The sequence below is a fragment of the Canis lupus genome, chromosome 11 (genome assembly GCF_011100685.1).
Source record: "Canis lupus familiaris isolate Mischka breed German Shepherd chromosome 11, alternate assembly UU_Cfam_GSD_1.0, whole genome shotgun sequence".
NCBI lineage: Eukaryota > Metazoa > Chordata > Mammalia > Carnivora > Canidae > Canis > Canis lupus.
This window is the reverse complement of record NC_049232.1, coordinates 38,600,432-38,612,458: the sequence shown is the minus strand read 5'-3', so window position 1 is coordinate 38,612,458 and position 12,027 is coordinate 38,600,432. Positions and strand designations below refer to the sequence as shown.

Sequence of the window (12,027 nt, the reverse complement as noted above, 5' to 3'; positions counted from 1 at the left end):
TTGATTCCTTGAATATTCTTTGGGGGAAAATATAAAAACACATGTCACACAATTAACATTTTAGCCACTTTAAAAAAAATATGAATTCACATTCTTCACCACTGAGTTAAGCCATTCACATTCTCAGACAACTTACTGGGTATAAATATGGACTAATGTAAACAAAAGCTTAAATATTATATATATAAATACTGTTTCCAACAAGGTAAACAAGGCATTTAATGACTACAGGGTCACTATGGCGACTCTTATTGGCTTTTCTTTCTGTATCTAATTCCTTGTGGGTTCTGTTCACACAGATGCATGACAGGAATTTCCCTTTGCTTCTTATTGAATCAGCCCCATCACTAAGCTGATGCCATCTGGCATCCAGATATTACTGCTGCCTTTGGCCTGCTTGCTTTCCTTTTTATTCTTCCTTTTTTAAATGGCTTACACCAAGATTATTTATGGCAATATATTTAAGGCCTGACTATTGTGCTGAAGCACAAAAATGTTTTCTTAACCATGCAATAAAGCTGTTAACTGAATATCTGATGAGATAACCCAAGATTTTTTAAGGGCAAGATCAAGACATAGAGGACCACTCAATCCTGCTTTTGAGAGGATGGCACCATCAAGGCTATCCACCTGGTATGCACCAATGTCTTCAGGAAGGTTGGCTGGTTAAAATAGCTGTGTTGGTCACCTAGTGTCAAAAGTAATCGCCTGTCTCCTAGTGCTTGCTCAGAGCCATCCAAGTACAACTCTTGGCAACTGAAATAAATCTGGGAGAAAACTGGTTTCCCTAGGTACCCAATTAGTTCTTCCTTCCTCTTTCTGGAATGACTTGGTTCAGAGAGCAGAAAGTCTAAAAAGAGAGAGGCCGAGCATCTGGAGCATCTAGGCCATAGCTTTTTCTTATGCCTGCCTCCCTGAAAAGATTACACCTTCCAGAGCATTGAGTGGCCTCTTAGTGGCCTGAAGGAGTTAAGGAAATGAACAATTTCCTTTTCCTTCCTATTCCAAGTTAGGTCAGGCTCATTAGGCAGGCCAACTGATTAACCTCCTGAACAGCAACAGTAGACGGTGCTGCCTTTATGTGTCTTAGAGGACAGTGTAGTATCAAGAAATTAAGCTGTCAAAGTGGTCACTATGTGTACTCGGCTTGAGGTGGTTGTCATGTTTCTGGGTATATATAACTCAACAGAGACTGAAAATAAGCTATATATAGGAGATGGGGAATCAAGTCAGTAATTTACTTAGCTTCCACCTGGTTAATGAACATAATCATACTACCACATTGTAGTTCTGATCCCTTACCAAATAAAAGTAAAATTCTGAGGGCTTAAAAAATACCTAGAAAGCTATTCCTATATATCTGGGGATATACAGGGAAGCAACCAACTGGGCTCAGTCTGACATTTTCAATCCCAGATAAATCAAGAAACAGACCCTTAATTACAGAGAACAAACTGATGGTTCCCAGAGGGGAGGTCGGTGGGAGGATGGGTGAGATAGGTGATGAGGATGAAGGAGTGCACTTGTAATGAGCACTGGGTGTTGTATGGAAGTGTTGAACTGTTGAAACTAATATAACCTGAAACTATTATACACCTGAAACTAATATAGCATTGTAAAAAATAAAAGAAAATGATAAAAGAAAATTCATAACTTATGAAACTTAAGAAAAATAAAATAAATGATGAATCCTAAATGACACTCTCATCAGCTGGAGGCAAATTCAAAAGGACACTTCACATAACAGCAAAAGAGAATTCCATCAGTTATTTTTCCATCTGTCCCTTCCTGGTGCTGGAATGGCATTGCTCTTAACCTCACAAAAATGCAATTCAGACCAGAATCTTATTATTTTTAGAAGTCTCTCTCTAACCATAATGCCTTCTGTGTTAATTGAGTGGCAGGGATTTCTATGATCTGAGCAAGCATCCTCAGAGGCACGTTCACCCTTACTGTATTTATTTATAAGACTGTCTGTGCTTGATCAGCTTTACTGGCTAAAGCCCCACATGACTTAGTACATGGCTGGATCTTGTTCACACTGTCCTGTTCAATGAGGAGAGACAAAGATACCTTGCTTACAGATTCTTGCTGCTGGTTGTCAGAAAAATCTGATAAAAACATGTGCCTGGATCAAGACAAACCATGGCCACTTAGAGGGTATGACTCTCCCAAGTGGGTTAGGAGATACTTTTTTTAATACCACGAAAATATATTCATCACAAAATTCCTACCTTTGCACCATATGAATCAAATACATCATAAATAAACCTGTCTGTTGCTAGAAAAAAAAAAACAACAACAATGTCTAAGAGGATTTCTGAATAAAGCTGCAGCTTTATAGAATGAGTTCAATATATGAAGGGCATTCCCATAAGGTGACCTAATTGCGATACTTATTTTAGGTATTCTATGTGACCGATACCAGCATGTGTATCTTCTGCACGGCATTTGAAAGCTCACTGGCACAGCCATACTGGTACATGCTTCTGTTCTATAAAGTTTTAGTTATTTCTTGGAGGTTCAGTGTTTACTTTTTAATCAGAGTTTTTTTTCTAAACATATGTTAGAGAGGTTACTTTCCACCATATCTTTGGCCAGAGAGCTAACCGATTATTATTATTTTTTTCATTTTGGGGTTACCACAAGCATCTAATATTCAATAACAGTAGCTCCATATGCTAAAGACTTTAAGCTACTGGTTTTCCTATATTATTTAATGAGACAGGCTGTTGATAATACTTTTATATAAGGGGAAATAAATGATATTTACTGTTTTTACTACAAAACTCTATATTAGCTGGGGCCAAAGTGAGAGATAATAGTTCTAGACCACTATTCATGCTTCTCTGAGCAGTTCAGAAGTGATGGCCACAGCTTCTAAACATTACCATTTAATTTAAGCAATGTGAGTCTCTTCGGTTGGGGGGAAGGAAAGACTTGCTGACAGTATATCATTTTTTCATTATACTATGGAGAGTAATTATAGGTTGCTACATACATTTAGGAACTAGTCTATGTGGTTTAAAAAAGAAAGAATTAAGACCATGCAAAATTATGTTTTTTAAATTCAAAATCAATAAAAAAATAATGTGACATGTAGGACCTTTCCTAGGGTTCAGTGCACTAAAGATGTAAAGTGTATTAAGATGTGGAAACCATATACCTTTCATTACATTATTCTACAGCTGTCACTTATTTCATTTTGGTATAAAAGTAATTATTGTTCTGAGCATAATAGTATACATTTCCTTTACCCAGCACCAGTGCTCCAATTACAATCTACTTCAATTCAGATTAATCATGCCAAGATGGCAATTCCATTACACCAAGAGTAAAATTTAATAATCTAATATATGGCTATAGTTTCAATGGTGAAAACTATGTGGTTAACTACTTTAGGGATTTTATTAAGATTAAAGTGAAACATAATGCATCTTAGTCAGACCTTTAGTGCAAGACACTCATTAGAAAACATAGTTAACTATGGTCTATGTAATCCTTCTACACGGGCATTAAACTCCACTTAATACTTTCATTTCAGAGATATCTAATAATGGGAAAGATGTTAAATTATTGATGTAAAATGTTTTGATTTAATTTCAACTTTACCATATTATTTAACATCGGTTATAATGCGATACTGTATGTAGGATTATGCTTTAGACCAAATGACAAAACACTGTGCACCAGAGAGCAGAGTTTATTTAATAAAATAATAGATACCTGGCTTTAAATGTACCTAACCTAAGAATACATATAAGGAACAACCAGCTCCAATTATACAGCATCTTTCTGTGTCTTAAATGGAACCTTAGTAGATAAAGAGTTAATCCCCCTCTAAAATAAACTCCTTACTTCCTCTCCAGCAGCAAGAAGGCCTGTCCAGCCAGGTACTGGCAGGAGACAAACAGAAAGTTTTAAGTCTTCATATACTCATGTAAAGGTTGCACTGTGATATTTAAACACTATCTTTCCTCCAAAGTTCTGCAATGGCTAATTGCTTCTTTAAAAAGTCATTTCTCAAAAAAAGTGGAAAAAAGATACTCTAGTAACTTTATAGTACAAAGATAATTTATGTTTTGCTTATTGTCCTTTAAAGTCAGAAGTGCACTGCCTAATGTGAAACCAAGTGACTGAAAAACAAATTTCATTTTTTTACAAATGAACTTTGGTCATACCAATCTGTATTTAAAAATTTTTTTTTCAATCTTCTGCTGTTTACGTTGTGATTAGGGGTCACAGTTTGTGCTCTGGCACACCATGTCAGATTTAGATTCAAACAGGATGGATCTGAGAAAATTATATATTGCTTTTGAATCTACAGACTACAGTGTTAATTTATACCAATAGTAAAATTTAAACTATGGTTGAATTTGGAAACCTTTTCATATCTACATGCTATACTCTGAGCTCCTGGAGGGTGGGTGATGTGTCTAATGCACCAATATAGAGCCTAGGGCTTCTATTTAACAAATTAACCCAGAAAATCATCACTCTGAGAAACTTCTTTGATTATAAATGAAATAGATCATTAAGGTGCTTTCCCTTATTTTTAAAAATGATGCAGCAGATATACCTATCAGTGTTTTCTAGTACTAAGGATATAGTTACTAATTAATCAATCAGTCTAATCCATGATTGTCTTTAATCCTTGTTTCCTCTTCTGAAGCATCTGGAAAACCTGTGCCTGGTGGTCTTACAAACTTCATGGCCTTGATAAAACTGAGCAGAGGGACTGTGATCAAATGGGGTAATGATTAGTATCCATCTGATCTCAATCGCAGCAAGAAAGGGAAAAGAAAAGCTAATATACTTCTTTTGCCCTCAGATATATTTTGCCTATGCTTTACTTTTTGTGTGTGGCTGTATTGCAAAGCAATATAAGGAATATAAGGATATAAGGAATGTGAAAAGCTGCCCAGACTTTCATATCAAATCTGTATTATATCATCAGAGGGAGTCTGGGCCTTCTCACCTTTAGCCTCTTGGAAAAGAGGAGGTCAGGTTTTGGAGAAGAGGGTAGGCACTTTCCCTTCATTTTCTTACTTTAAAACCAAAAAGTATTTAGAGAGCAAACATGCAATCAAATGTTTTGAGAAACACTTTGAAACTGATAAATCTCTACTTTGACAGCCTGAAAGGCTCATTTGACCCTTGGCAAAAGTATTACACCCAGTTCAAAACCCAGGGAAGCCACATTCAGTGAGAGACTACATTCTTAAGCCCAGTCAGTTTGAAAAGCAAAACATCTTGTGGTTTTAAAACTTACGAGGGCTCTTCTGACACAGCAGCTCCTTCTTCTAGCTCTTGAGCTTGTTTGTACCATGGCAGCTTGGCCTCTACTGGAAGTTTCTCTGAGAATTAAGTGCATGCATACAAAAGAGAAGAGGTTAGAACCAATTTGGAATTTGAGGGAAATTCTTTTATCTCTTCACCAGTTCCTGATTTTGCACTACCTAGAAACTATGTTGATAACTGCAAATGATAAGTTTTTAGGTAAATTTCTGCTTCGAATGATGGTTATATCAAGAAAACAGAATATTTTAGAATATTTAGTAATACCAGTCTACTAGTCTTTATGCTTCACTTTTATCAGTTTGAAGAGCAAAGGAGAGTTTTTTTTAATTAGGAGAGTCATAACTCTAGGAACGCTGGCTCGACATGTACATGAAGAGTCATCAAAGTATTTTTTCACTATTTCCTGTTACAAAGATAGAAAAATATTTATTTTTTAAGACAAACACAAAGTACTATAAATTATACTGTAAGACTTTAATACATTCTGACTTTTCTTTTTCCCTTCGGTGAAGTGTGATCTATGCCATATTGTCAAAAACAAACAAAATTGCCACTCTGAAATTCATAAAATGTTGCTTTAGATCTCTGACTCATTCTGTATCACCCCAAGGCTCACTGACAGTCAGAATATGAGCAGTTTAGGGTCCAGAAGCCATAATTTGACTGTTTTATCTAGCTTTGACCACACGATTCAGGACAAGCTTCCTAACTACTTCCTGGAAAAAAAAAAAAAAACTGTGAAGGAGAAAAAGAAAGAGAGGTTATAACTGCTCCTACAGAAGTAACTGCCAAGATTCCCATTTTGACATATTTATTAGGATCATTTATAGGCATATTTGCCTTTATAGTGTGAGCCAGTGAAGCTCTATCACGATTTTATGACATATAATTGTAAAGATGAAAGAATTATGTCTCTATATGCATACACCATAGAATTATATGGCATTTTAATGATGTTTAGAGAGCCAGATTCACTACTTAGTTGTGAAAATCCAGATTTTATTCTTGATAGTTAACCACAAACTGCTTTTCTTTCTCTGAAGTGGCTTGGTAAAGACAGCTAATAAATAATTGACTATTTTAAGTTAGAGGCATCACTTCTTGTCCTCTACGTGCAGCAATTGTGTCTAGTCAGAAAACGAAGTGAGTGTGAAATATGAAACTGCTAAGACCAGAAGGATTTGCTAACATTTAAACATGGTGACACAGTACCTATGCATATATCATTTTACATTTGGGCCACCTCTTCCAGCTAAGTGATTCAGTCAACAATACCATATCTGACAGTGTGAGCCATTTCTGTTTCAGTGATGAAACATTCAGCCTGGCACTATTAGTAGGCCTGCGATACTTTACTGTCTAATTGAAGTGGTCCTGTCAGAGGTACTGGTGGACATTTCCTCCCATATTTGAGGATGACAAGGATGGTTAGGAGTTGAAGATGACATTTGTGGAGAACTTGCTATATTCCAGGCAGTGAGCTAAGCACCCTGGCTGCACTATATCTCATTTAATACTCACATGATCTCTAAAGTAATTACTACTATTAGCCCCATTCTACAGATGAGGTAACTTAGTCTCAGAAAGAGAAAGAGAAAGAGAGATGTATTTATTACAATTAATCAGGATTTCGGGTATTTTGGGTTTATTTCCATTAAATCATTTAGATTTCATGATGCCATTCACTTCCACCAAGGGCAACCTATAGTATAATAAAGAGCTACACTGTGGCTGATTTTCCAAGAAATGTAATGGTTAAAGAAATAAATTAAGAAGCAAAAGAGAATCATATTTAATATTAATAAATAGGAGGTAGCTTATAATAAGGAGTTCTCTACTTCTGAATGGTTTGCACTTTGGCAGTTTCTATTTTCTTCACACAGATGATGAAAGTATTAGCAAAGGAGTCCAATTAGTCATGCATGCCAATCCGAGAAATTATAATAGGCAATAATAATAAATCTTGCTCACTAAGTAGAATTTTTCTAAAATTTGCTTTTTATAAATTATTTATAGTCTCTGTTAAATCCTGATTCATTCCAGACTTTCATTTCAAATTATGATTCCAGAATCTGGTCTCATATTCATATTTTAATTTTCAGTATAAGCAGCAACACCTTTCTGTTTCAGCAATTTGAAGTATGAAGCCTCCTAATATATTTGATGCTTCACAAAGTAGACATCAAATTCACCACCTTATTTTTAACAGCAAGAAATGTGGCTTGTATATCACACATGTATTTCTCTGATATCTGTATGATAACTCCTTTTAAACAGATGTAGCTGATACTTTTCAGCAACAGTCTTCAAACAGCTTTATGATATATGTAGTACTTACTAACAATTTGCAAGCAAAATGATTTGAAAGATTTTTTGAAAGAGTTAAGCCCATTTAGTAGAGTCTAAGCTACATAAAATAGATAATAGGAACACTTGGGATACTTAAAAATATTCCAAGTAGTTTCAAATGGTTTTCAAAGACACAGAACAATGAAAAGACTGGTGACAGAGCACCTGTTGAGTTACCTTTGGGTTTATAGCAGGGAGTGGGTATGATGCATTCCTCTTTAATGTGGGGCTTGGTTTTGGGGCTACAACCTCCTGTGTGCATTCCGCGATGGTCGATGCAGAGGACCACCCGATACCTGAGGCCCTGGCCACATGTCACCGTGCACTGGAAGGAGAATGCAAGAAAGAAGAGACTCATAGCAAAGCCTTGTTTACTTTGCCTCGTTTCTCACCTGAGACTCTTTAAAGGGCTGTTTCTATATAAGGACTCCCAGTAGATTTGTACCATTTCTTACCATTCATAGAGTCTTTGTTCTATTTGGCTATTTAGGGTGAAGCTGGCTGAAAATTAAATCACTTTCAATTTCTTAGATTTAGATTAGTTAGGCAGCATCCCTTAAGCACCCACTGTGTGCCAAGTCCCAAACCAAGCAGTGAAAAGAAGGAGAAAAGACACTGTAGAATGTGCTCAATTTTGATTACTAACACTGGATTTTAATTTTATTTAGTCACCTTGCTAGCTCCCACATGGACATTAACATTTTGCAAATTGCTATTTTGAATTTATATTGCAGCATGGCTGATCCAATTGATTATACTGACATGGTCAAAAATGTTTCATGGAGCTGGTTGATCCAAAGGTCAGATGCAGATGGCACCTCCAGTGCTTCTAGACACGCCAGGGAGCATAAGTCTAGTCAGAAACATCACAGCTCTGATCCTGCTGCCCCAAAGCCCTATAGTGAAGGGAGAAGTCTTGCCATCTCTTGCTCAGAGCACAGTGGTTTGCCTCCTCAACTTTCTATCTCTTGCCATTTCAAACCTTTTGCATTAGCAGCCGGAAACCCCAAATATCATCTTATTTAAGCTGCTTCAAGTTTCCCTATCATTCTGGAATGTTCTAGGTTTTAATTATCCTACTTTATACCATTCTAATTATTTTGTCATTTCCATTTCATCTTTTTTTTTCAATAAATAGTACATACAGTTCTAATTTAAATATGCTCAGACCCTTTTTGGATATAGACAAAGTATAAGAAATAAAAAATAAAACCAATCTGTGGTCTATCATCAGAGCATCTTCTAGAGATTCAGGATCAGTCATTTGCCTCTCTCTGCCACTTGAAGGAATGTCATAAGTGATAGAGGCTTCTTGCAGTAACTTGAATAAGTTATATATATTTACTCATTTACTTTTGGCTATGCTGTTTTTGGGGCAAGCCTACGTCAGAAGCTAAACTGGTAGGCTTCTAGACACCTCAAGATAAGTGGGAAGCTGCACAGAGTAGCTGGTGGGGTCATGATGATGAGAGGGAAGAGTGGACTTACTCTCCTAACGAACAAAGAAAGAGGGCACAGTTACCGGAGACCACTCCTGTGCCAGCCATTTAGGACAGTCAAAAATGTTGCAGGGCTGCACGATGGGCATCTTAGGGGTGTACATGCATTTCCACTCTTCCACTGAGGTGACATGCCCCTGGATGTCCTCCTCCACACAGGAAACTGCCCGGCTCTGGATGCCCCCCCCACACGAGGAGGAGCACGCGGTCCACGGGGTGGCCTCCCACCTACAGAAGCAAGGGGAGTCATCAGGGCGGACATGCACATTGCCAAACCTCCTCAGTGACCTTTCCGACCAACCCCATTCCCAGTGCCTATTGGGGCAATCAGGTTCTGAGAGGTTCTGGCCAAGAGATCCGAAAGCCACCTAATGCCTAAAATCTGATGAGCAACAGTAAAGTGTTCAATGTTGGCAAAAGTTCTCTGTAAACCCTGAAGCTCTACACAAATGTAAGAAATTACTGTTTTGAGACCTGTCCACAGGGCTATCCGTGCTGTCTGTAACCTACTCAGAAGAGGGGCTGTTCGTCCTTCTCCCTATAGTTTGAATATGTATTCTCTGTATAATATTTGTTACTTTATATTTCATAAATATATATTCTGCATATATATGTCATATATACTTACTAAATCCCATTAAATATCTTTGTCAAGACTAAAACTGGTTATTCAGTTAACACTAATAGTTTGCACCTAGGCTGGTATTTCCTATTTTCAATTCAATACTTTATTACTTAGCTTCTAGATACTTTAATATGAGAAGCTCAAGATAGATCAAGGTAAGTCAAATACTCCCTCTTCCTTGCTTCTATAGTGGATTCAGTACAATTTGGGACTATACAGATTTAGCATAACTCTGATGTTCAAACTATGCCATCATTACACTAAGCAGCAGAAGTAAAAATGTGAGGCATTATCTTCTTTTTCCCTATCGTTTGAGGGTTACTGGCAGTTAGCATTCTCCAAATAAAGCACTGTTGGATTTGGGAAGAAAGTTTGGTTCAGGTTGGAAGGCTGATGGCATTGGAATCTAAAGACAGGATTAAGTAAGAGAAAAAATTACAATATTATCAATAACATTTAAGAGAATTCCATTGATTTTTTAGATCCCTACACAGCTCTGAAGCATTGGGAACCGGATGTAGAGAGAGATCTTTGCCTGATTCTCTTTTCTCCTTCTGCTGATTTAGAGAATGCAGAATTTTTAAAAATTGAAACATTCAGACCAAGCTTGTCTTTCTTACATATATTCTGCTTGTTGATGAGAATTGCTAAGAAACTTTAAGATTTCTCTTAGAATTAGGAGAGATATAATTTTAATGAGAGATAAACAAAATGTCACCAAGTCGATCTACTTGAAAGTTAAATGTAAAAATATTGCATAGGCATACCGTGGAGACATCAATTATTCTATAAGTAGGATTTTATGTACATTGGGAACCTGACTTCTCTTCTGCATGAGGCTGGATAATGTGTGTTTCCCAGTTAATAGAGGATTTCCCTCCACATTTTCTCTGCACTGTTTGAGTCTAGGCAACAATTGTTATCTCTACTGCCAACAGCCTAAACATGCTGCCAAGTACAATATTTCCTATGCATGTTTCCCCAGGAGATGCAAAAGAAAATGGTATTATGGGGAAACTGAGGTTTTTCTGTTTAGCCTGTAGGAGACTTTATGATCCCTTTCAAGAGAACGAAGTAGCTCTGTAGAGGGTCTCTCTTCCAAAAGGGTAAGACCAATTCTCATTTATCTCCATGTAGATCTCTGGAGAGCTTCCCTCTGGATATGGATAAGGGGTCTGATTCAGAATTGAAATTGGGCTGAATATGTAAGTACATATTCACATTAGATTTGATCTGACAGTGAAGTGGGAATATGTTTCTGAATGTATATTTAATCTCTTAGAACATTAAGATGCTCTAAAAAGAGCACACTTTCTAATTGGTACTCTAATGTCCCTAAACTTGACCCTTCTAAAGAAAGAGTGATTAATTTCTGTCTCAACACTTGGTCCTGACCCGTGGTATAATTTGACAAACAGTAATAAGTATCCTTTTCAATGTCAGTGATCACAGAAAGACAAATGATGCTAATATTATTCTAAGAATTTATAGTATGGGCCCATCATACCACTATAGTTCTATATGTGAAAAATTATTGTGTGAATCTTGACATAATAATAGGGTTATGTGGAATTTCAAGGCAAAATATGTCTGAATGCTTTAAAGAAAGTATAATAAAAGCTGAGAAAAAAGCATCAGTTAGAATATCTTAAAACAAGGACCAGGTAAGTGCTTAGGGGAAAAAAAAAACATATCCAAGAATCCTTTCCTTGGAAGAATAAAAAATGAGTTCATATAGCACATATTTTAACTCTGATGGCTTTTCATTTTTTAAATTTAAATTTTTAATTAAAAATTTTTAAACACAGTATTTAAGAGATTGTCAAAATTAAGAGTGATGTGGAAAATTTGTATAAATTAATTCTGAATTAAAGATAATTCATCAGATGACATTCTTATATTAGGTTCAGGTATGTGTTCCAGTCTGAGACTGAAAGCAAGAAAAATAATCTAAAAATTCATTAACTGTGCTTTGTATCTACACTTATGGTCTAAAGCCTATTGAAATAATTTCAATATGTAAAGCCTTCTGCCTTGATCAGAAGGTAGCTGCCATCTGAGAATCATTTTGAGCCTCAGTTCTTAACTATGGGTCATTTTTGAGATTCAATTCTTCTTGTAAAAACATATTTGTAGAAATCGCTTTCATACTAAGACTTTATCAAGTAAGCAGAATCTTTAGCTTTAGAATTAGCTCAGTAACAGAAGTGTAAGGAGGATGAAATGTAGTCTATTTATTTGTGATTGTCCTTT

General features: G+C 36.3%; 1 protein-coding gene across 1 annotated transcript in view; it reads right to left on the bottom strand.

Moving 5' to 3' along the window:
• The window catches only part of ADAMTSL1 (ADAMTS like 1), a 380,207-nt gene that overhangs the window by 200,113 nt on the left and 168,067 nt on the right, over positions 1 to 12,027 (bottom strand). The window contains 3 exon segments of the mRNA XM_038552482.1: positions 5,273 to 5,357; positions 7,828 to 7,975; positions 9,173 to 9,377. Of these exon segments, the coding sequence (XP_038408410.1) occupies positions 5,273 to 5,357; positions 7,828 to 7,975; positions 9,173 to 9,377 (438 nt within the window).